This window comes from Ptychodera flava, chromosome 4 (genome assembly GCF_041260155.1).
Source record: "Ptychodera flava strain L36383 chromosome 4, AS_Pfla_20210202, whole genome shotgun sequence".
Lineage (NCBI taxonomy): Eukaryota > Metazoa > Hemichordata > Enteropneusta > Ptychoderidae > Ptychodera > Ptychodera flava.
The window spans coordinates 49,047,582-49,073,262 of NC_091931.1; the positions used below are offsets into that span (position 1 = coordinate 49,047,582).

General features: G+C 37.2%; 2 protein-coding genes and 1 non-coding gene across 4 annotated transcripts in view; all 3 read left to right on the forward strand.

The window, feature by feature from the left end:
- Nucleotides 1–702: 702 nt before the first annotated feature.
- On the forward strand, nucleotides 703–775 carry Trnak-uuu (transfer RNA lysine (anticodon UUU)). Its single transcript has one exon. It is a non-coding gene; the product is annotated as a tRNA-Lys (tRNA).
- Nucleotides 776–3,831: 3,056 nt separating this feature from the next.
- On the forward strand, nucleotides 3,832–15,365 carry LOC139132052 (inverted formin-2-like). The gene is made up of 15 exons (XM_070698440.1): nucleotides 3,832–4,499; nucleotides 6,220–6,335; nucleotides 7,188–7,381; nucleotides 7,764–7,902; nucleotides 8,467–9,433; nucleotides 9,976–10,127; nucleotides 10,525–10,689; nucleotides 10,808–10,893; nucleotides 11,126–11,226; nucleotides 11,622–11,692; nucleotides 11,808–11,989; nucleotides 12,289–12,409; nucleotides 12,736–12,900; nucleotides 13,479–13,649; nucleotides 13,801–15,365. The coding sequence occupies exons 1-15, from the start codon at nucleotides 4,085–4,087 to the stop codon at nucleotides 14,053–14,055; spliced, it is 3,300 nt and encodes a 1,099-aa protein (XP_070554541.1). The 5' UTR covers nucleotides 3,832–4,084; the 3' UTR covers nucleotides 14,056–15,365.
- A 1,319-nt stretch (nucleotides 15,366–16,684) lies between these two features.
- The window catches only part of LOC139132057 (inverted formin-2-like), a 41,906-nt gene continuing 32,909 nt past the window's right edge, over nucleotides 16,685–25,681 (forward strand). For both annotated transcript variants that reach the window (XM_070698445.1, XM_070698444.1), the window contains exons 1-5: nucleotides 16,685–17,248; nucleotides 19,060–19,175; nucleotides 20,302–20,495; nucleotides 22,173–22,308; nucleotides 25,122–25,593. In XM_070698445.1, coding sequence (XP_070554546.1) covers nucleotides 16,864–17,248; nucleotides 19,060–19,175; nucleotides 20,302–20,495; nucleotides 22,173–22,308; nucleotides 25,122–25,593 — 1,303 coding nt within the window. In that variant the 5' untranslated portion in view covers nucleotides 16,685–16,863. The remainder of the gene's footprint in view (nucleotides 17,249–19,059; nucleotides 19,176–20,301; nucleotides 20,496–22,172; nucleotides 22,309–25,121; nucleotides 25,594–25,681) is intronic.

Consider the following 25,681-nt stretch of genomic DNA (forward strand, 5'->3'; position numbering starts at 1 on the left):
ATAAAATGGTATAATTCACTTGTCGGACAAAATTGAGATGGCATTTCGCGATGTTTTAAAACATACGTCAACTAAGGGTATCTTATGTTCATTGTAATTCTTAAACACTGACATTTCATAACAGGTTCATACTTTCAGTGATTCTTCTGAAAACCAGTCACAGTGAATATTGATGACGTCAGCCTCTTTTTGTACCCGAGTTGTCCATTTAAAAGAGATGATGATGATGATTCATGTTGTTCACTGTTCTCTTTGTACAATAAGAGACTTCATTTGGTGAAGACGGACATTACTACTTCCACCAGGGCGGACACTGTGGAACAATTACTACGTCCATCTTGGCGGAAGAGCTTGACATAATTCAATCCTGTGAGAGGCGTCAGGACAAACGTAAATATCTAAAAATACTTTTATCGTATAGCGAAAGATTTTCCTGATATTTTGTGTCAGTTTGTCGGTAATTGTCTATCGTCGACAAATACGGCAAGCAACGTAGGAAGCTCAAGGCCATTGCGTCTCTGTATATTGGAGAATGACGTCATCAGTTGCCCAGTGGTTCAATGTAAAACAAAACTTCGTTATGATGAGCTAATAATAAGCTCTTCTCTGCAATTTTGGATATTCGCTTTATCCTGCAAAAGAAATACAAAAAAACGAAAACGGCTGTTTTATAATTTAAAGGTTTCCAAATACGGTTGTGAAGCCCGGTTAGCTCAGTCGGTAGAGCGTGGGACTTTTAATCCTAAGGTCAAGGGTTCGACCCCCTTAGCGGGCGATTACTTTTTTTCTGCAGTCTCTCCATATTCTCTTCACTTCGCGGAGTTTTGTGCCCCGACTCACTGACTTGGTTTGCGTAACTTAAGCCCCCATTCGTCAGTAATCACAGTCCCTAAAACCACTTGTGCTCGTCGGCGCAGGACAGAACATAGTGATAAGACCGTTCAAAGAGACTCAAATTGCAGAATTCGAACAAGCGATGCGACACTATCAGCCTTCAAGGATTGCATGTAATGTATACGTGTATGGAATTGCTGGCGGTTGCCTAACGACAGACGCATGATGAGTTATGGTGTTGCCCTCGAAAGCGCCCCCATTGACTAATGAAATTCTTTCTTTTTTATAGGGTTAACCTTTGTTATGGTTGATTGAGTCGTTTTTGTTTGTTCGTTTTCCATGCTCATCGTGTCACACTATGTCCGATGCAAGATTGAACGCAGACAATACCATGACGTTTGTTTACAAAGTGAGGGTAGGCGTTGTCTCTTAAAATCATCCATTTGTAATCTCACATCTAGTTGCTATTCTTGTACTTCAATCAGAGTTGACAAAGGTCAAGTAATTATGTTAAGGATGTAACTCGTTCCTCCGAGACTTTCTATATATCTTAGATAAAGATCCATATACTTTGAATGTCGTTGATATGACATCGACGAAACACCAGATGTTACCGCATCGAGAAACAAAACACAAGCACTTAACATCAGATGCTTACAGTTAAAGAGCCTATGGACTACAACTACTTAAAGTTTTGACCTCAAAATAGTTTCCAATTTACTCAGATATTCTTTTAAATTCTAAATATTTAGCAATATTATATTTTACTGCATGTCAGCAACATTCATTTGTGACTGAATAAGCGAGTTCAATAGTCAGTTTTCCCTTTATTTCAAATTTCACACCATTTAAAAGCGGTGATATCGCAAACTGGGAAAACAGAGAATACCATAGAGACACTTCACTGTCATTTGTTGTTTCTACGGTGGCCCATATGCATATATCCACCAGTATTTGCATAATATTTGCTAGGAGGCCGCCATATTTGGGTGGGGCACCTGTTTATTATCTGTCTTCTTCAAACTCTCGCATTGGTTTCTTTTCGGTTATACAGCTCTAAGTTCGTACATTGACACAACAAATTCTAGTTTGACAATGAAAATAATGTAAAAAGGTATGACTCACGGGCCTTTAATTGGGAATACTCACAAACAACTGATGTTTGAATTATATTGACACGTCTGATATTTCAACGTGTAGGTTTCATCATGGTGTCATTTATATATACGGACTTTGCTATAAGTAGGTAGCATGATGACTTCAAGAGCTTTTTGAACGATTTGATGAATCTTTCATCTTTGTTGCATACATGGTGAGTTAGCATCTGCGAAGTTGTAATGGCGCCCCCGTCGACTGATGAAATTCTTTCTTTTTCACAGGGTTAACTGTTCTAATGGTTGATTGAGTGGCTTTTGTTTGTTCGTTTTCCATGCCCATTGTATCACACTATGTCCGATGCAAGATTCAATGCAGACAATACCGTGACGTTTGTTTACAATATGAGGTTAGGCGTTGTCTCTTGAAATCATCCATTTGTATTCTCACATATACTGGTAGATGCCATGCCTGTCGTTAATAGTACCCACGAGTACGACAAGACAGACAAGATCGCTCTTTCATAAGATACGCAACTCCGACATACATGTATGGACAGCGTCGCCTCCAGCACTGAATGTTATCTTTGGGTCAATACTGAGAAAGATTTGCTACGTCGTAAAAGCTAAGCCAGGCAGAATATCCCTGATCTTGGATCAAATACCATCTTTGGAACACGTTCATGTAACATCTTAGCGTTTGTCATGATTAAGGTGAATTATCAGTGGCGTGTCCGTGGAGTAATTGTGTGACATACTTTTCTATATGCAAACTACTGTAATATCTAGTGTCTATCTACTGAGTTTAACCACGTTCGTAGGGTCGGTTCGTATATACACATTAACTCGAGCTTCTCATAGCTGGTTGTGTACAATAACACCAGACAAAAGCAGTCAGCTTTGTCCTGTGAATATCTGTATCATTCATTCATTCATGTTTATTGCCATTGAAGCAAAAAAATACATAAATTACTCATGATTATCTGAAATACACAGCACAACACTGAAATGGCAATTTTGGAGTCAAAAAAATTGCTTTTCGCTGGTCAAGTTTGGCTCCACCTCAAAAAATTATTTTGTATGTTATACAATACTGAGGGCTAACAGTTTCTTTACATAATAAATTTATAACACACACAAAGAAAAAGAAGGATACATGAGCAACATAATCAAGTTTTCATCTTACTAATAAACGTTTGCTTCGCTTTCCGCCATCTGTGAAATGGTTGTAAACACTTGTTGAACGACCGCACTTGAAGAGCGATGTTACCGGCAGTACACCATTGCCATGAAACTGCCAACCCGCTAAAACTTGAGAGACCCGCAAGAATTGCAACCATGTGATATTTTAAACATCCGTTTGATCATTTTAATGTTTGATTATTAAATATACTGGAAGTGACGTCACAACCTCGCCGACAACTTTGTACGCAGTGACACACAGGTTAGTGGAGTTATTCGTCTTCACATTGTTTTTATATATGATGATGATGATGATGATGATGATGATGATGATGATGATGAGCTCTACTTGCAGTTTTTCGGGGAAACGACATTATTGAATGAAATGTTTACCCATTGAGGAACACTGCTGATTAGAACTCTGCCCACAAAATCTAAATTCCTGCCTAAATTACATTACGTAATGCCTATTGCATGGCATTTCACGATTTTTGTCTCTATGAGATGAATGTGCATAAAATGTTAAACTTTATGGTCGTTTCACCTTGGAACATAACCAGATTTTAAATGAGATGCCAAAAATATCAACTTCTGTTTGACATGATAGGTCTGATGACAGGGAAGTGGTATGCATACCTGCACTATTATGTGATACCACTCAACCAGTACAAAAGTTCCCCATTGCATAGGCATTCACACTCACGCTTTTAGAGAGAGTGGCAGTACAATGCAATGATCTATAGCTACAACCTCTTCTGGAGGAAGCTCCGCTTTTATGTGTCGCATGAATAGACACCCTGGTGTAGAGTTGGTCTTTGATTGGCTGTGTAGGTTTTCTGGTGTCTCTCTGACTTGTCATAGACTTCTGATCGTTTGCATTGCAAGTCATTCGAGTCAGACGACACTCGTTGAGAATTCAACTCTGTTTGTTCAGCACTCATCTGAGTGCGTGTCGCAAACATACAACAATCATCATGGCTGTCAGAATGGAGTCCGGAGCTAGTGACCAATGGTCCAAGTTGGCACGCTGGAAGACAAACTCTGCAGACACTGAAATGGATGATGAACAGTGTAACCTTGATAACTGCCATACGGAACTCTGCGTCAAACTTCTCTGTGTGCCGACCGTTCAAAACTACGCTGGGCTGAAACATCGACTGTCCAACTGTACCAAAGAATGGATGGACGAGTTCTTGGAGTTAGGTGGACTTGGATTGCTGTTGGAATCCCTGGAAAGACTCTGCGATAGGGGATATTCCAGCTTCGCGGACGCCTTCCTTCAGCTTGAATGTGTTGGATGCATCAAGGCTGTGCTCAATTCTAAGAGTGGCATAGATTTTATCATAGAAACTAGGGAAATAAAACATTACACAAGAACTTTAGCGACAGGTAAGTTCCTTTGTAACATATTCCCTGTTGTGGTTATAAGACACTAAATTCATCACTGAGCTCCTTTTACAGAGGTCATTATTGTTTTACAAAAAGGGCTGCTTTTTCCACTTAAAATAACTATAATAAGGTGTTGCTTACTATCGGCGCTGGACTTTGACAATCAAGAACATTCGTTGTTTACTTTGATCAATATTACGTAATATTTTCTCCAATAAGGTGTGTCCTTCATGAGTGAACAAGCTTTTAATGTGTTTATGGGCGTAAATGTGATTTTGTTAATTTGTCTACGCAGAATATGTTTGTTTGCGTACCTGTACGTACGTGCAAGCACGTACTGGGTGACTTACGAGAGACGGATAAGTCAACCGTAGAGGTGAATCAATACGTCAAGCATGGTCAAATTACCCACTTCATATGACATGCTCATCTCTTGACATTGACCCATTAATAGAGGTTAATCGCCCAATGGGTATTTACCCGAATTGTCTTAATCGCCTTTCTAATCGTTTGGACCTACTGTTGGAATGTGTATGGAATATCTATGCCAAGCTGTGTTCAGTTTTAATGTCCATGCTACTACCACCATACACAGTGAAATACGTTTACATGATTCAATCGCTTGTGGTTAGACACCATGGCGGACAATCCATTCCAGTAAAAATGTTGGTCACAGTGGATGTACGCTGACAGTACCCTCAGTGTCTCTGCCGTAAGTGACTGTATCTCATGACTGCGTATTCATGCAAGCTCTGTGTCATTCTAGATTTGAATTCTAAGTCAGGTGATGAAAATTTGCGTTGCCAACATAGAATCAATAGTTTGCTGTATGTGTTAGGAGTATCCAACAGCATTTTCCCGGGAGCATTTTGCGACACACTTATGTAATGCAATGAACATCCATTAGAGGTGAATTCAATAGAATTACAGGCTTGTAGCAGTGAAGAATGTCACAGTAATTGTCTTCGTTGAATATTTTATCACAATATCACACGAAGCTGTTATATGCACGAGACATTTTAATTTGGAATACAATAGAAGGTGGTGATGTATGTATGACATTTAGTGATGTCAGTGCGTGCCAATAATAACCACTGCGAAGACAATTTGATGTCGCCGTAGTCGTGTCCTTGAGCAAAACAACAAAGAGCAATCTGCTATTCCTATCTTTGTAAGCGTTCCAACCGTTTGTTACGTGGCCAATATGGACGTACTTTATTACATATGTCACAGTCCTTTTCACCACCTCAATATTGATGTGTAGCTCGAGATTTTTTGTCTGTTAAGCTACATCAACCAACTAACAGCGTAAACTGACAGTATCATTTTTCAATACAAAAAGAATGTTTCCGAACACGGGACCAAATAATACCGCACAGTCTCAAATGCACATGGTGGCGGGACTATGGTTGCATTCTTGCGCGTGGTTTGTTTCGTGACAATTGTTTCATGTCAGTCATAACTAGCCATATGTAAATAATTGTCAAAGCAAAATACAGTGTATGATGAATTCTTGGAGGATGAAGAGCTGCAACTTCTGGTAAAAATGAAATAGTTTATCATAGAAAAACGCATTTTGTTAGTTATTGCCGTCGAGTATATGTTAAAATACAAAATACTAGGCCTGTAAGACATAGCATAGATGTATGTTATTTTATTTTTCTACGTAGATAGAGCTTATAAAATGTATTCATAAATATCTATCTTCGATCTTTTGCAGCTCTTGACACATCAAGTATCCCAACCAAGAAAATGGTGTTTGAAATCTTATCGGCCCTGTCGGTGTACTCTGCTGACGGTTGTAGCATGGCTGTAGATGCCTTGGAATTTTACAAAGTAAGCTTACGTTTGAAATTTTTTACAGCAATCAGTTCTTCTGTCGTCAGTAGATTGTATGTTAAAGGGATATAGTCGTCGGAACTGCGCCTGTGCGAGTTTCTTGATTACAAACAATGTATTTCGTGCATGATATCAAGATGCACCTCGTCATCATAGCTGCAACATTTAAATTATACGATGATAGATAATGACAGATATGTTTTAACTTTCATCAATCACCACTGTGCCTTGGATACATTGTTGCCATTGGTCGTATGGGTCCCATACGACCTTTGAGCGAAGTTCCGACGACTATATCTGATATATTTGAAGGCCACAGCCGAAGCTGATGAAAGGACAAAATAATTTTTGAAGAATCAAGGATTTAGTCCTGTTGAAATGGCAGACACTATCTGTCCATTTTGAACATACTAATAGCTAAATATTTATTACCTGACGTGAGTCAACATTATTTCTGACTTTTTTTCTCATGGTCCTTTCTTTGACTCCAGAGGGCGTCTTTCATAACAATTATGGAAGCGGTTCGATTGCTTCCTTCGACAAAAGAAACTGTCATAAAGTCAGTCATCAGTTTCAAGCGGAGGAAAAGTAGCGATGATGTTGATACTTTTATCTGTTTTTTCCAGCTCTATCGTTAATGTTTTAATTCACTAACCAAGAGGATATAAATATGCACACAAAGTTAACGATTTTTAAACTTTGTCGAGAGATTGTATATCACTGTAAAAATTGTTATTATATATACATGCTGAAAGTAGTCGATAATAATACATAATTCAAGAATAATACATTTGATCAGTGATCACGTGATAGCTTCTATAGTCTCTTCATTTTACTCTTGTTTATCAGAAATGCAAAAATCAAAGATATCGGTTCAGTGTTGTCATCAATGAACTGAAAACATCCGAGAACGTGGCGTACTCAACCACGCTGATGGGGTTCATAAATAGCTTATTGCATGGTACCGATGACGCCGACGAAAGACGTAGGTTACGCAATGAATTTATCGGACTTGGATTGCTGGATATCATTGGCTTTCTGAGGTGAGATTATTTAAATGGCAGCGCCATTCAATTTGCAATGAAAGTCAAAACTGTAGCAATAAACTAGCTTACGTTACGGATATCTTTGAAAGGTGGCACAAAAACCTTGAAGTATAATCCAATGCTTGTATTTGAAAGACACTCTTATGAAAACTTTCCATGATTTTTTTAAGCTTTGGTAAGTTCTTGAGCCATCAGAGGTGCACGTGACACAATCCGAAGAGAGCAGAAATGGAAACTTCAACAGCGAGAAGTATCCGATCCCAACCACCCTTGCTTTCGTAATGGCAATGATTTTGGAAACGGTCAGAGGTGGTTAATAGCTTTTTTGAGGCACATATCACTTCATAGTAACATTTCTCTGCACTTTTTAAATTGCTAGACACGAAGAAGACTCTGACCTGTCCATACAAATGGACGTCTTCGACGAAGAGAAAGCTTCAGATGACGAAGATATTGAACATTCTGAAGGAATCGATATCGACAATCCCACTGATGTATTCCATGCTGTCTTTAATAAGGTGCAAAACAACTTCTCTTCCCTTTGATTATCTTACAGATGATAAGTGTGATTGGAGATGTCCATGTCTTATTTTGATCACGTGTCTTGTAGATAAACCAGGAGAGTTTTCGGATTTTGTGTCCGACGCACGTTTCTCAATGGTCATTGCTGTAAAGAGACTCACCCGACAGATACATTCCCTCTGAACCATTTTTCGTTGCTTAAATACTTTTCAAAATGATAATATTGCAAGGACGAAACTGTCGAAAATAATCTATAAATGTACCATTTAAACTAGGCAATAAATCATCTGTCGCTTATGTGGGCACATTTTCCTTTCAGATTAAATAAATCTTTCTCAATTGAGTTAATACTGGGATGGTGGCGTTTTGAATTTAAAATATCGGTAAATAGAAGCAAACTTTGCACGGTGATTTCCTATTTCTATTCTTAATTTTGAAAGAATAGTTGAGGTTTCTTGAAGAAAGTTTAGCAAGAGTTTAACTTTTTCAATTTGGGTGGTACATATTACTTCAAATGATGAAATAAAATATTTTCTTCTCTGACTGTCATACTCTTTTAGGTGAGTGACTCACCACAAGGGATGGCGCTGTTGTCAATTCTACAGCTTTTTCTACAACTCGAACCTGACAGCCCCCTATCGGATACGATCTGGCAGACAACAGAAAAATTCCTTAGACATGCTAGTGTCCTTGAAAACGCCAAGCAGATCGAAGATCTCCTTGATATTGATAAGAAGCAACCCGCAGCAAGAGGAGATTCTCAGAGTACAAGTATCAGTCATGAAATGACGAGGAAGGACGACAAGGGAACGCAATGCAAATTGGATTCCAAAACAAGTCCTGAAGAAAAGCATGACTATGACGTGATTGGTAAAACTGAAAGCACTGAATGTCAATCACTGTCAAAGGAAATGCTTTCCAAGGCAGATGCTGCTGTTCCTGTGGCTTCTAAGCATGTTTCAACACCGACAACAGCTGTTACATCCGAGAATTCAACATCCCAAGACGATTGTGTGAAAGACGACAATCTTGCGAATCAAAGTTCTGGAAAAAAACCTTCGCCAGCACCGGCAGGTTCCCAAATATCACCGCCCCCACCACTTCCAGGTTCTGCAATACCACCTCCGCCACCACTTCCTGGTTCAACAATACCACCACCACCACTTCCTGGTTCAACAATACCACCACCACCACCACTTCCCGGTTCAACAATACCACCGCCACCACCACTTCCTGGTTCAACAATACCACCGCCACCACCACTTCCTTGTTCAACAATACCACCACCACCACCACTTCCTGGTTCAACAATACCACCACCACCACCCCCACCTGGTGCCATGCCACTTCCAGGTGGTATACCACCTCCCCCTCCTCCACCGGGTGTTCTAATGTCCCCGATGCCAAACATGTCACTGTATTCATTAGCTGGACTTGGAAATGTCATTACTGGTGCTCCAAGGCCGAAAGTGAAACTGAAAGTATTGAATTGGACCAAGATACCACCGAATATAATATCTTTAACAGGTATTTTATGCATATTCATTTTACGCAAGATTTTTTATTGCTTTGCCGTTTACTTGACACTCGGTACTCATTCTACGAACCGCTTCACTACAAGTGAAAGCATGTAGAAATAAAATATGCTATACACTTATCTTTTGAATTGCGATGAAATTATTTCGCTAGGCTGAGCTTGATTTTTATCACATTTATACCATCGTATCATCGTATTCTCTCAACGGAAATGAGTAGTTGAATACTGGGGTGACATGAAATTTGTAAAGTTGTAAAATTTTGAATTGAATTTAAATAAATTAAGAATATTTATTATTGCATATAAGATTTTGGTACGAGCTGAAAATAATAACCATCAGAGATAACGCATGTTTTTACAATCTTATATGATTTTCTCCCTCTTCAGGAAGCAGAATACTTAAATTTACCGATTTATGAATGTACGGCACGATGGCGAACTGAATTAGCTTGTTTATTTGTTTTTACATTCATGAAAAATAAGTTTCGTAAGATTAAACAGGATTTATTCTCGTCCTCTCTCATCATCAAAGCAAAAAACATCTGGCATTTGATATCGATAGTGGATACCAAGCCTGATGTACTGCCAGAATACAACAAACTAGAGGAACTATTTAGTCAGAAGAAACCGGCCAGCATTAAGTTTAGATCAGAGAAGACAAAACAGAAGGACGAGCCGGCTGAAGTAAGGAACGATGGCGTGATATGCGTGTCAGAGAGAGAGAGAGAGAGAGAGAGAGAGAGAGAGAGAGAGAGAGAGAGAGAGTGAGTGAGTTAGAGTTTCCCGCGTAGTAACTTTCAATCTGTCAGTGTCATTACTCACTTTTCTTGAAGAAAGCCGACAATCTTAAAATCAGATGTAGGGAATTGCTCATTTCTTTCTCTTTCTGCGTCCTTGTTGTTCGGTGTAAATTACTTCAGGCAGAAGATAACAACCACGAAAGCCTTAAAATACGTACACCGAGCAAAAAACTCAACTTTTTATTTTAATCGGGTCGGGAAGTCGAAAACTTTTTATGATTGTTTCACTGATTTTTTACACTTCACAAAAATAAACAGCTTTGGCGATTCCTTTTCCACAGATCAACCTGCTGGATGGCAAACGTACCCTAAACATCAATATTTTCTTGAAGCAGTTCAAGATGAGCAATGAAGAAATTGTCGAGAAGATCGGAAAAGGTGAAGGTGTAACATTTGGAACCGAAAAAATACGAGGTTTACAGAAACTACTGCCAGATTCATCAGAGGTGAGCGTAACTGCAATTTTATAACAAATCACAAGTGTTTATGAAGTTGGTTCACAGTTTGGAAGAATGTACAGCCCACTTTCCCACTCACTGCGTCATTCTTTCCATTATTTCCTAGATTGATATGCTTACTTCGTTCACTGGAGACAAGGAAAAGCTGGGAAATGCTGAAGGGTTTTTCCTGGAACTCTTGAAGCTGAAAAGGTCAGTGAAGGATTGGGCAACTATGACAACTATTCACATCTTTGTATATAGTATACATTTGTTTCATTTCTAGGAAGGGCAAATGTCCCTAGTTTCGTTATTTATTGTTACTAAGAGAAGGTATGCTCATTGATCACAAAAGAAAACTTTCAACGAGAAATTGCTAGAACTTACAGTCCATCTGTAGACACCCATGTACTAGTCTCAAAATTGTTGTTTTTTTCTTTCCCAGTCATGAACTAAGAATAGACTGCATTTTAATGAAAGAAGAATTTGGAAATACACTGAATTTCTTGAAGCCCACCTTGAAGACTGTGATCAAAGGCGGCCAATGTAAGTACATGAAAAATTGCTCCATACCCAAAGAAAATTACATATTCATGAAAGGGCATTAAACAACTTTTAAAGGCATCTTTCACTTCTGTCGAAGAATCTACCGCGTCTGTTACAATTTATTATATACAATTGAAAGGAAAGTGCTGCCGAAAATATGTTGTTTTAATCTGACGGCAGATATTGTAACATTTGAACACCTAGTTTGTAATGTTTCGGACCCCTTACTTACTTCACGGTTCAAACTATCCCATGTAAAGTACTACTTTTAGAAGATGTCGATCTATCATGAAGCAAAGAGATCACGCCAACCCATTCCTCGTCCTTTTCAGTATATTGCCTTGTGGGGAAATATTGTGAACCACAACTTACTGCAACTATGATTTGACTCGTAGGTATATTGGAGAGTTCAGCCCTGCAGATTTTCCTGCAACTTGTCCTTTCAACGGGTAATTACATGAACTTTGTAAGTACCAAACTGAAATTTGTTGAACGTTTTTTTGGATACATGTCAAATAAAGTCGAGAATGAAAATCAACTGCATAGTGAGGACTTAAACGATCTCCATGCTTTCTCACCAGGGTGGCTATGCCGGAAACGCTGTTGGTTTCAAGATAGCTTCCCTTCTAAAGCTTCATGACACCCGTGCCAACAAACCTAGGGTGACTTTACTCCATTACCTCGTCGACGTCTTCGGAGAGAAAGCTCATCAGAATTACTCTCAGTTACTGAAAGATTTTCGACCGGTGTCAGAGGCTTGCAAGTGAGTTATCAAACTATTACTTTTATACTTTGATCGAGATATTTGCAATTTGACTAGAAATAGGAGACGTTCTTTGGTAACCTTTTGTATTTAGTAGTCTTCATTTTTAACCACCGCATCATTTAGACAATATTACCTAACAAGGCATGAAACAACTTTAAATATAGATTATGCCTAACGTCATATCGATACAGTTTTGCTGTGTGTGATGTTAGGCGACTGAGAGGGCGCTCGTCAGTAGACCAGTGAAATCTATATCTGAATTCATTTGATACGTATGTTTTCTTTCCCTTTTGAAGACACTCTCTTGAATCCCTTATGACTGACGTAAATGATCTGTCAAAACGACTGGACGATATGGAGAATCAGCTGTCAGTGGCAGAGGAAGATATCAAAGAGCAAATGGGAGAATTCTTAGATGTAAGCTGAGATTTGTCAGCCGATAACTGATTAGATAATGGTTGATGGCTTTCTACCATTCTGAACATGTTGAATTGATAACATGGACATGTTAAGGTCCATCAGTCACCAAATAAAAACGTTCTCTTTGCCGAAATAAATCACAAAACTAAAATAAAGTTTGACAACGAATCCTGGAATATGAACGAAAAGGAGTTGTATTTCTGTATTGTGCAGTTCCTATTTAATTGTGTAACATGCTCTGAGTCGAAAAAAGCACTGCTCTTTTATATGGATTTCATCTGAAAAATTTTATGATACAGTATAAATGGTCTCCTTTTACCCAGAAAGCATTGGAGGAACGAGTAATTTTACAAAAGTCTGTCGAAGAAATTAACCGGCTGACCCTTGACCTGGCTGATTATTTCTGTGAAGACGTGAAAACTTTCAAGCTTGAAGAATTCTTTTCGATCATTGACAACTTTTTGAGCTGCGTTAAACAATGTAAAGAGGTAAGGTAGAAGGAAATCAGGCTAAGAGTATTGAAACAGGTCACACTTTAATTTGGTCTGGTCAGTGATAATTTATACCATTTCAAAATACTCGACAAATTTAAGTTGTAACTTTAACTATTTTATGTTACATTTATAAACAGTGCTCTTCTGAATATATAGTTACCATTGTGATCGTGTTAGTAAGTATGCAATCTACAATCCGTGTAACCTGCTGTCAACCAAGGAATTATACATGGTAAACACTAATACATGTAAAACCATTGGATAATTTGCAAAAAACAAATTACCAAATTTGATTTTACAAGACGCTATGATCAGAAAATGTTGCCATTGTCACTTAATAATACTTTACGAACAATAGAAAAGACTTGAAAAGATGAAGTACAGTAAGGGAAAGTAAATATGCTGATTTTCACATTTTATCAGGCAGGAATTCCAAAAATATTCCAATCTTTTTGAAACATATTCGTATGTTGGTTTCTATAAATTATGAAATATTTAATAGAAAATATGCATAAACAATCAAGTATACATTGCACATAATCATAAACAGTAATATTTTGGTGCGTTGACAGGAAAACAGAAAAAGAAAGATTCAAGAAGAGAAAGCTATTGAAAGAGAAAAACAGCAAAAACTTCAAGAAGAGCAGAAGAAAGAGGAAAGGAAACAGAAAAGTGTGACAGAAGAGGACACTTCTGATGAAGATTCCCGAATCATCGACTCATTGTTAAGTGATATCGCCAAGGTAACCAGTAATCTTGAATCAATGCCGCATTCATTTGAATTTAGCTGGCGCGAGATTTAATATCAATTCCGTTTGTATTTATTTGTCGGTTTATGTATGTACGCATGTAACACATTCTTGTATTGTTGTGTATTTGTTTGTGTGTTTACAGGGCTTTCATAATACCAAGAAAAGACGGTCCAGCCAAAACAACAGGCGACGGAGCAAAGTAGAGCCCACACCGGAACAAAACATGAAAGCCCTTGACGAACTTCTGCAGCGCGACGACCCAGAGAAAGCTCTCCGTAATGGCGCTCAGAGGACAGTCATCGATGGAAGCAGACGACGGGTGAGAGCCAGGAATACCAAGAGAAGTGGAAGGATGACGACCCTTGAAACTACCCGCGAGCGAGAGGTTAAATTATGATCCAACAGCCGGCAACGCACATAGCATTGTGGATGCAGGACACAATATGTGTGACATTAAGACTACATGGATTATGATCATGGATTGCAATGATAGAAATGATATCATCCATAAATAAATTGATAGTGATCACATCTACGCGTTCAAACTATTCACAAAACAAATATTCCACGATTCACACTACAAAAACAGTAATCACAACAATAAAATGGTGCAATAAGGATTTCTAGTCATAGAAGACCAATTTACAGCTGAAGAAATGGTTCAATGACTGATTCAGCGATAAGCGATCATATCATGGCCAACTGCAGGCAGATGTGATTACTTCAGTGTAGAGTTTGGCTAACGGGAGAATGGACGAATAAACTATGATACTCGGAGTCATGTCTTATTGGTTTATTTAATATTGATTATTCTATTCGTCCGTATCATATGGTGATGTATGAATGATAATGATACTTATGTTTATGTCGGTAGCAGTTTTCAAAAGACAGTGAACAGTATAAATCTGGTTGAAGTTTCATCCCAATATTTACTATTCTCTACTCAAGTCAGGGATGAAAATTGTTAGCGTAAAATTCTTGTCAGCAGCTGGTTACAGGTGAACGTGGTGAACGTTGTCTATTACTACGTTCACACTAGAGAGTCAGAGTCGGCCCTGGTGGGACTGGGGAGGACTAATTGACGTCGGGTCTGAGGGGAGGGTTTAGAGTCAACACAATAAATTGTAAGACCAGTGTAAAGGGTTTGGATGTTTACGCCCTCACAGTGGACCTACAATCAGCCAGAGGCGGGAGACTCAATCACAGAGTGAATGCGGACTAAATTTCCCTTATTTCATCACAATCTTAAGCCAGCCCCAGAGGTGATCATGGACATGAATGTGAACCTAGCAGTAAATAAATCTTCAATCATATTTTATAAATGATTTCAGTGCTGTGGTGATCAAAACCTGATTTACTCGACATCTTTCAATAAATCAGTCAATCAGAATATTCACAACGAGAAGAAAATTAATGAGCAATGTTTTTTTCACTGAGTCGACTAGTCTGAGATTGCTGTTAATTCGATCAGTATATGTGGAATCAAGATATTAATCGTACCAGAATGAATCATTAAGACAAAATTGATTTCACATTTTCTCCATCTCTGATACAGATTATGGCATGAAATGAACTCGAGCGTATCTCTCGGAGAATGTTTAAAACCTTAGGACTTTCAAATAGTAGAACTCTTTTCCGTCGATCACTTATTGTGTAAACTTTTGAAACCTGTGTCCTATATTCAAATATATGAAATTTACACTCTCATTCATATTTTTTTTGTGTGTTCACAAGTGTGTTAGTATGGAACTTTTCGTCAAGCTGAATGATTTCCTACAGTATGAGACGCGCATGTTTTATTGTTTCACCATATTAACACCATATTTAGTTAACGCGGACAATCAGCCCTTAACACATTGAAACTTCAACGTGATTTATATGACTATTAAACTTTTTTATTGTGGTATATTTTCCAAAAAAATTTGCTAAACGCTTGGTAAATTTACGAGTTATGGCGTTTACAGATTATGATTATTATACACGTGTGTCAGTAAGTTTCGGTATCACAGGACGCTGACTACAATACTTGGCGTTACTGGACGCTCATGGCACCTTTACGTCAACAACGGGGAAAGGCAAGAGAGGATTTTACATTTTTTGTAATAAATATACCTAAAATTATTAAGTACTTTACGTAGTGAATAATGGTTATTCTGAAACTTGTGAATTTGAGTGAAATTATGCTGCTGATCTACAATATCTACCACGTGCACTGCGCTGCACGGATTGAAATTTTAGTTATCAGTCCGAGTCTGCTCGCGATGGCTTAGTGTTGTGCGCCACGGCATCCTAAAAACGGCCTAACATCGACTTCCTTTGTAGTAAAATTGGCTTAAAAGTTGTATAATAATGAGGTTATTCTCAAAATACCGGGATTTATGTTCTCGTACATCGTACGCTTCGGTATTGTCCTCGACTCTTCGTCTCGGACATGTAAATCCCGGTATTTTGTATTATCGTCCAGGTCTTGGCTGATAAACTTTGGGTTATCGTAATTCGAGATACAGGGGAAGCAAATACAAACGCACGATAAAGAAGATTAATGATTAATAGTTAGAGATCTACATATAGTATCTTTGCTCTGTAATTTTTAATATATCGACGCCGACACCTGTGTAGTTGTATTACTTCCCGGTATTTGTTTACTATCTGGTTTTAGGCGAAAATAATCCATTTTCTATTTTCATAATCTTAAAAATAGCGTTGGACGTTTGAAAAATTGTGACAAATAATTTAGATAGTTTCGCAACTAACGCGTGACACTAGGCAAACTTTGTATCGTTGCTTGATCTTTACAATCTCGTCTATATTTCGTATATAGTCGTGACAGTTATTGCATAGGAATTACGACCTAATGAGACAAGATGATAAATTGTCAATTGTTTTGTAAATACGCATTGGAAAACTGTATTGTTTTTACTTGATCTCCCCTAAATGGCCTAGTGAAGAAACCCTTCTGATTTATCTTTATTCCTAGTATCGACGTCAGCAATTTCAAATAGAAGTGACATAAACCATTGTATATGTAGACAGACTTTGCGCTATCCGTTCGACTGAAATAGACATAAGGGCACGATAGGCCAGGGTTTTTGTTTACCCACATCAGACGTTACATGCCAATTCCGCATAGCCGGACCAACAACAAAAATGAAACATTCGGTGTTTCAGTGAATAACGACGGCGAGTGCTAGACACACAGGCAGCCATGACTGAAGAGTTAGATATGGACTTCACAGATAAATTGGCCAAGTCAGAACAGCAAGCGAAGTCAGACAAAAATCTCGACCCAGAACGATGTATATACATAATCCGTGACAGTACAACTCTACAAGCTTATGATAGGTTGAAAAACCGGTTGTCCAAGTACACTGCAGAATGGATGGACGAGTTCCTAGAGCTAGGTGGACTTGGTTTGCTATTGGAAGCCCTCGAAAAATTCTGTGACAAGGGGAACTCAAACATCGGTGGCGACTCATTCCTACAATCGGATTGCATTGAATGCATCAAGGCTGTGCTCAATTCCAAACGTGGTATGGATTTTATCATAGAAACCAGAGAAACCAAACATTACACGAGAAAATTAGCATTCGGTAATTCAACTATTTTCTTCGAGTGTTAGAGAAATCTTATTTCAATTTTAACATAGCCATATTTTGGTTTTGTGAATGTCAGTTCGTGTATCATTCTTTATCTTTGTTCGAAACATATTGTCTTGTTTTTGCACTGTGTCCGTTGTGTTTTGTACTCTGTCCTTAAATTGTTTGTGTTTGTTGATTATTATCATGTAGATACACGGCTATATCTAAGGTGTCTCTGTATGTTAACCTCTGTTCCCATTATCTCCAAAGTAACTGAATGGGTATTGAATTGTTGAACTTATTATTATCAACTTACAGTGTACGGGCTGTAACCTCCACAAATGTAATAATCTCCACAAATGTAATATCAATCACAATTGTAATAAAATGCACCCACAAATGTAATATCGCCCATAAATGTAACAAAAATCAACCATAAATGTAATAAAAACACCAACCACAAATGTAATAAATGGTAACCATAAATGTAATAACAAAATCACCCATAAATGTAATACTTGTCAACCATAAATGTAATAAATCTATTTTGTCGTTGCAATTGAGGAATTAGCCCTTAAATATTTATCTATGTAATAAGGAAAGCAACTCCACACATTATTCATTTCTTAATTGTTTGCGTTTAGTGTGTTTTGCATATTTGAAAGTGTATTTTACGTTTCCCTGTTTTGTGTACAGAACTGATTGGTCATGGCAAGACACAGCTGTAATCTGAACGTCAGTGCAGTCTCTACTCCAGAGTGGGGAAGACTGTATAACACTACGATCCTTTAACGCCGTTTTTTTCGAAAATTTCCGTACTTTCTTTATCAATTGCCTCAAATTCGTCTTCAGTGGATAAATTGTGTAGAATAATCGATAGATTGTCTGTATTCCTATGTTATCCCACTTGAAGTTTGTTCCTTCACTAGGGATGCCAGGATGTCTAATTTTGTTCTACTGTGTTCAAGGTAGTGTTCGTATTGTTTTTTACTAGATTGAAATATATGTTCTCGTCAACATGTTTTGTGTCGTAAGTTTCTGTTATAAGGTTTTATATTTCTCTGTTATTTGTTTTGAGTCATCTGTCATAAACTTTGTGTGGTATCACTGGTTGACGAGTTATTTTGACGCTTCCTTATTATGTAATTATCAGTGTCTAGAACTGCTGTTCCACTTCCATTATTTAACGGTTTGATCAGTACCTCGCCGTTTTCTGATAGCGTTCTCAAAGTATTCTATTCTGTGTTTCAGAAAGGAAACCTAGTTTCAGGAAAGTATGCAATAACATTACACTAGTCTTATTAAAGTTATTATTTACTCAGGGCATTGATAAACAAATGATCACATATGCAAGTTCAAGTTTATTACATTTATGGTTGAGTTTTATTACATTTATGGTTAATTTGTTTATTACATTTGTGGTTGCGGGTTGTTACATTTATGGTTGACTATTTTATTACATTTGTGGTTGATTTTATTACAATTGTGGTTGATATTACATTTGTGGAGATATTAAATTTGTGGAGGTTACACGGGCTAGTAGTAGTAGTATTAGTAGTATTAGTAGTAGTAGTAGTAGTAGTTAGTAGTAGTAGTAGTAGTAGTAGTAGTAGTAGTACAAGTTTTAATTATTAAAAGAAAATATGACAATAATTGATACACGAATACACGAATTTGTTTCATTCTTGAATTGTGAATTGATATTTTCCTTTTATCACTAACACCTAAACATTTCAGGCCAGCTCCCCGCAATCATAGAATTAATAGAATTAAAGCTTAATTTCTTACAATTTTACTGCATTGCTCATTTCAACTCTTTTCAGCGTTGGATTCTCTTCATGTGAACATAAAGAAAATGGTGTTTGAAATCTTATCAGCCCTGTCGGTGTACTCTGTCGATGGTTGTGGCATGGCTATAGATGCATTGGAATTTTACAAGGTATTGTATAGATGCATTGGAATTTTACAAGGTATTGTAGTGATGTATGATCACCAATTACTATCCAGCCATACAAAGAATGCCAAACAAATAAGTATTCTCTGCGCTGCAAAAACACGATAATTTATCGTAGAAACGGTACGAGGTTTGCGCATGTATTTTCCTGTAATTTCCCTGCTTTACTGCAGCTGCAGATGTCATGGTATCAAAAGTTTATATAACTAAATAAATATTGATTTAAACTATAATATATTTAATCGTGAGTCATTTGATATGGAACTGGCGATGTTTTGAGAAAAATGGATATCTGGTCCAGAGTATGTGCAAACTTTGTTATCGGTCATATCTACATACCAACATACCAAATCTGACAGCTGTCCGACTGGCAATTACAAAGAAATTGATCTTTTGACCAAATGTCAGAAAAACAGTTATTTGTAAATTTCCATGATTTTTCAAATTCTCATGATGACCTTTCCTCAGGTACATTAAATCATATTAAAACACTTTGAAGGTAAACTTTTAGAACGTAAACTCTTGAGATGTTTAATAAAATGAGGGGGAATGCTTAAAAGTGTAAATTTACAAAAAGTCGTGATTGTTTTGAGACACAATAGTGAAGTAGATATATATATATATATATATATATATATATATATATATATATATATATATATATATATATATATATATATATATATATATATATACTAGTAAGCTACAAACCAACGGCCATTAAGGTCTAGCCAAAACTTATCTAGATGCAAATATTCAGATCGCATACCTATGGAAATTAACTCTAATTTTGCTAACCTTGCTAACTGAACTCTTTCCAGTCCTTCATACTCAATAATTACACCTGTGCGACAAATTTCAGTTTCATTTGTTGAGTAGTTTTCCAGTAATCATATTTACTGACAAATCAGATTTAAAGACTGGCATACAGACGGCGAACGGACACACACATATACATACACATACACACCGACAGACGCACTGACAGACAAATTATGTAGTCATCTTCCTCGCAATAAGTGATTCATGACCACAGTCGATCTGACTCATTGAAGGAGGAAATATTCACGAAAGTTTGTTTCCCTTCAACTACCTCCTTGTCCATAAACAGAAGCGGAAAAATCAGAGATATCGTTTCAGCATTGTCATCAATGAACTCAAATCAGTCCAACATTCGCCATACACAAGGACGCTGATGGGATTCATAAACAGTCTGCTGGAGTCGATCAGTGACGTAAAGGAAAGACGCCACCTACGTAATGAATTCATTGGTCTTGGATTATTAGACATTATTGCATCTCTTCGGTAAGACTTTGTAACATCTCAGTTAACCATACACTTTAGCCAACTGACCCTTATGGCAATGATCATAATGTTACTGCTCAATAGGAGCGCCTATAGTCAACTAACAATTCAATTTGGATAGGTTTCAACCATAGACTTACACTGAAATTTTGATTTTGAATATATTGTTACAACACCAATTATAGTTTACTGCGCAAGCTAGTTATGCTATTTGCTTAACTTTTCAATATGACAATTGCTGGAGATATTACTACTTTACCTGAGTAATAGCGTATTTAGCATATTTGGTAACGCTAAAGTAATCAAAATTTACTATGCAAATATCAGAAAATCTTCAAGTTCAAGTTTCATGATATTAAATACTGTTGGCAGAAGAATGAAGTCCAAGAGTTATATGCAAACATCAAAATAGAAGTTTCATACATTTCTCTCTCATTTAGCTATGATTTTGAGGAGGAAGAGAAACCAGAGCAACCAAGCACCTAGTGAAAGGTCATAATCTCCTAGATTGTGGCTGTACCTAGCACAAACATGTTGAGAGTGTTTGATTATGGCTGTCATGAAGAAATTTTTTACCGTATACACAGTATTTCCCCTTCTGAGTCTCCCGATTAAGTTAATGTAGCAAAGCTCATAATAGCTGATATGTCCTTTCGCGTATCGTTTTATATGATGTCGTTTAGTGATGACGAAAAGTGTGGCCAGTACTAAAATATAAAAAGATATATATATTATAGTTTTAGCATAAGTTTTAAAATGCAGGTCGGAAATTCTCAGCTCGAAAACTTACAACATTGTAAATTATGGATTATATGTCATCGTTTATTCTTATGATGATTGTAAAAAAATATAAAAATACCCTTTGTATAAGGTTTATGACCCTCCTTGTCGAATCTTTGACCTCATATCAAATAATAGATGACGCCCTCCGTCGTCATAGTGTATCCCTACAACAACTTTTAACAGCTTTGTATGCAGAATATTGGCAACGAGATTTCGAGGCGTGCAGATTGTTAAAGTTTGGATGTTTCATGAAAAAACATCTTTTTTGTACTTGAACAAATTTGAAGCAAGCAACGTTGATTATTATCATCATACTGCACTTTGTCTGTTCTAACCATATAAGCCTCTCCCGTGAGCACGAGAACGAATTGTTCTGTAATTGTGGTGAAGTGAGATTATGTACATTCGATCATTGCTTGACATTTACAGCAGAATTGCTGTGTCAATATTATAAATGAAATATAGCATATAACAAAAATGATGATGAATGGAGTGGCTATATAATTTGCTGCCATAATTTTCGCGAATCCGTTCAACTGTTGAGATTGAACGAATTTACTTACTGAGTACTCTTTTGGTCTCTTACAAGATGAATTCATAAATTGGTGCTTTTCCCTGATTTTTCGGATGGCTAAGGTTGAAAACAGAGCTTCCGACAAGAGAGATAGTTAGAGGTTGCCGTAAAATTAGTAGATACGGTGTTAGGCACGGTGCGTAATCTTTATAAATATTAAAGCATAATTGTATTGTCGTACAAAGGGGTGAAGAAATTGGCCAAACTAAGAAGATTATACTTCTGCAAATAACCATTGACTCCCCCTCACCCGATATAGGTGAGACAAGACACTGATGTCAATGTCAGATTTGCAAGCTATTATGCATTTCATTTTCAAGTGCTGGGTACGAGGATGACGCTAGCCTTTGTTTACAACTGAAGGTGTTTGATGAAGGCAAAGCTTTGGATGATGATGACTTTGAAGGGATCGATATCAACAGCGCCATTGATGTCTTCCATGCTGTTTTCAACAAGGTAACAAATTTTGAAAAACAATTGTCACATGTACCATTTGTTTGTCGTATGATATCAATAACACTTCTGTAATAGTTCGGACGTCTAGACGTCCATCACATGATTATGCCCATAGTCTTTACTAGCGGGAAACTGGAAAGGGTGAATGAAACACCTGGATGTTGCAATGACCAACTCTTTTAGTTCGAAAACGGGAATATTACTTTAGGGACTGGACATAAATTACAGGGGGGGCGGTGTTTTTCGAAACACCGCTGCGTCAAAAATAGTGACCCTTCAAAAGTTCATGCACAAAAATTAGTGACCCTCCCCCTTGTCCGTGCATGAAAATAAGTGACCCTCCCCCTGTTACTCAATACCCCCCAACAAACCCGCAATGTGTTTAAGACCCCCTTCTGACTTGCTATACTTTTTCAGTCACCTTCCCGAAAGGAAGGCAAAATGTGGGCGATAAACGCGTTGTCCAAAAAATATCAATCATATGTGTGTGATAATTCATGTAAATGTTTTTTGCTTGAAGTGGCAGGTAAAAACTGCATGCCTGTACAAAAAATGTAATTTTTAGATTTCATCAATAATGCTGATTCATTATACATGGTAGTCGACTATAAGAGAACTACGAATGTGTATTTTCCACTATAAAACTAGCAATATCTGTTCATCTATAGATGTTTAATAACTGATTAGATATACTTGATTAGCATGGGTTGTTTACAAGTGCACATGTGAACAAGATATTTGATTGTTGAATTTCGCTCAAAATGTTGATCCACTATACATGGGAGTCTATGACAAAACTGTAAAAAAAAAATTTCAGATTTAAAAATATGCACTACCGTATTTGTGCATATATGGACCCTGAATAATTGACATAATTGTGCTTGATTAGAAGAGGATGGTAACACGTGCATCTGTGTACAATAACTTTGTTTTTGGAATTTCGCATAAAATGTTGATCCATTATACATTGTAGTCTATGACGAAACTATGAATATTTTTTTTTAAATACAAAACTTGGCAAATCTGTGTATTTATGTATGCTTATTTATTGATATTTATGTTCTTGATTAGACTAGAGTGGTTACAAGTCCGTGTGTGTGCAAGAAATTTGATTTTGGAATTTCACTGAAATGTTGATTCACTATACATGGCAGTCTATGATGAAACCCTTTGAATAATTTTTTTACAATACAAAAATAGGAAAATCTGTGCATTTATGTACACTCAATTATTGGTACTACTGTTCAGGATTAGACTAGAGTGGTTTCAAGTCAATGGTTGTGCAAGAAATTTGATTTTGGAATTTCACTGAAATGTCCCTTCACTATACATGGCAGTCTATCGTGAAACTATGAATATTTTTTTTCCAATACAAAACTAGGTAAATCAGTGAATTAAGTTCCACTTGATTATGGGTATTAATGTTCATGATTAGAGAAGAGTGCTTACAAGCCAATGGTTGTGCAAGAAATTTGATTTTGGAATTTCACCGAAATGTTGATTCATTATACATGGCAGTCTATGATGAAACCCTATTAAGAATTTTTTCCAATACAAAACTAGGTAAATCTGTGCATTTATGTACACTTGATTATTGGTATTGATGTTCATCATTAGACTAAAGTGGTTTCAAGTCAATGGGTGTGCAAGAAATTTGATTTTGGAATTTCACTGAAATGTCGATTAACTATACATGGCAGTCTATGATGAAACTATGAATAATTTTTTTCCAATACAAAACTAGGTAAATCAGTGCATTTATGTACACTTGATTATTGGTATTAATGTTCACGATTAGACTAAAGTGGTTTCAAGTCCATGGGTGTGCAAGAAATTTGATTTTGGAATTTCACTGAAATGTCGATTCACTATACTTGGCAGTCTATGATGAAACTATGAATAATTTTTTTCCAATACAAAACTAGGTAAATCAGTGCATTTATATACACTTGATTATTGGTATTAATGTTCATGATTAGACTAAAGTGGTTTCAAGTCAATGGGTGAGAAGAAATTTGATTTTGGAAATTCACTGAAATGTCGATTCACTATACATGGCAGTCTATGATGAAACTATGAATAACTTATGGGTTATCTGATCCTAAATTGTTATTCAAAAGTTGTTCGATCTGAAGCTTCCAGTTGTTATTGATGACATTTTGCACTATTCTGAATAGTTTGTATTCTGTCAATGCCCTCAAAAAATAAAAAATGTACATACAGCGACGTGAACGTTTGACACCGACCTATACCCAATGTATTGTTAGTGGGAGAATGATGTCAAATAAGTGATCTCCCAAATTAATATTGAAAGAGTCATTATAGGGGACAGTTATGCACAATAGAGGAGTTGAATAAGTAGAAATCATGACAACTTAAATCAATGTGGCTGCTTGGATCATCAATACATTGTTTATTATACCTGAAACTTGCGCCCGAAGGGCGCGCCGAAAATGGAAATGGCAGAAAATGAAAGTGCCAGGAGGTATTCTTTCTTTTTTCATTATTCCATATTCTTCAATACGTGCACAGCAATTTCAGCTTTGATGCATGAAAAAAGGTGACCCTCCCCCATAGGCTTGCACAAAATTTTATGACCCTTCAAAAATGCTTGCGTGAAAAATGGCGACCCACCCCCCCTGTAATTTATGTCCAGTCCCTTAGAGAACAATACCTGCACAGGTTGACATTTAACGTTTGTGAGTAGATTGAAAAGTTGGCACTTGTGCTGGAACACTATGAAAAAGAGATGGATTGGATTTTTACATATAACACATAGGAAGTGTGCTGAGGATTATTGTTTTCTCCGTTAGGTGAGTAACTCTCCACAAGGGATGGCGCTGTTGTCAATTCTACAGCTTTTTCTACAACTTGAACCCAACAGCCCAGTATCAGATACGATCTGGCAGACAACAGAAAAATTCCTCAGGCATGCAAATGTCCTTGACAATGTGGAGCAGATTGAGGGACTCCTAAAATTTGATAAGAAACGGAACAAAGGTTTCCACTTGACGAATAACAAGGAAATTAAGTCTGCCTCTAAAGCGTGTTCTGAGGCTCAACATTCTTCGACAACAAGTTCTGCTCTAACATCATCATTCGATATAGAAAAACAACCTCTATCAGCACAAACTCCGCCACCGCCGCCGCTACCACCGCCGCCACCGCCGCCACCACCGCCACCAGGTCAAATAGCATCTCCATCGACCCAGGGGAATGAGAGAAAGGTCAAACTGAAAGTTTTGCACTGGAGAAAGATACAACAATGCAAAATCAACGAGACAGGTGAGCGAAATGAACACAGTGTCAAAGGTTGAATGAGTGTACGGTGAAAAGTGCGACAGCGCAATGGCATTGTAATCGTATGAAGTAA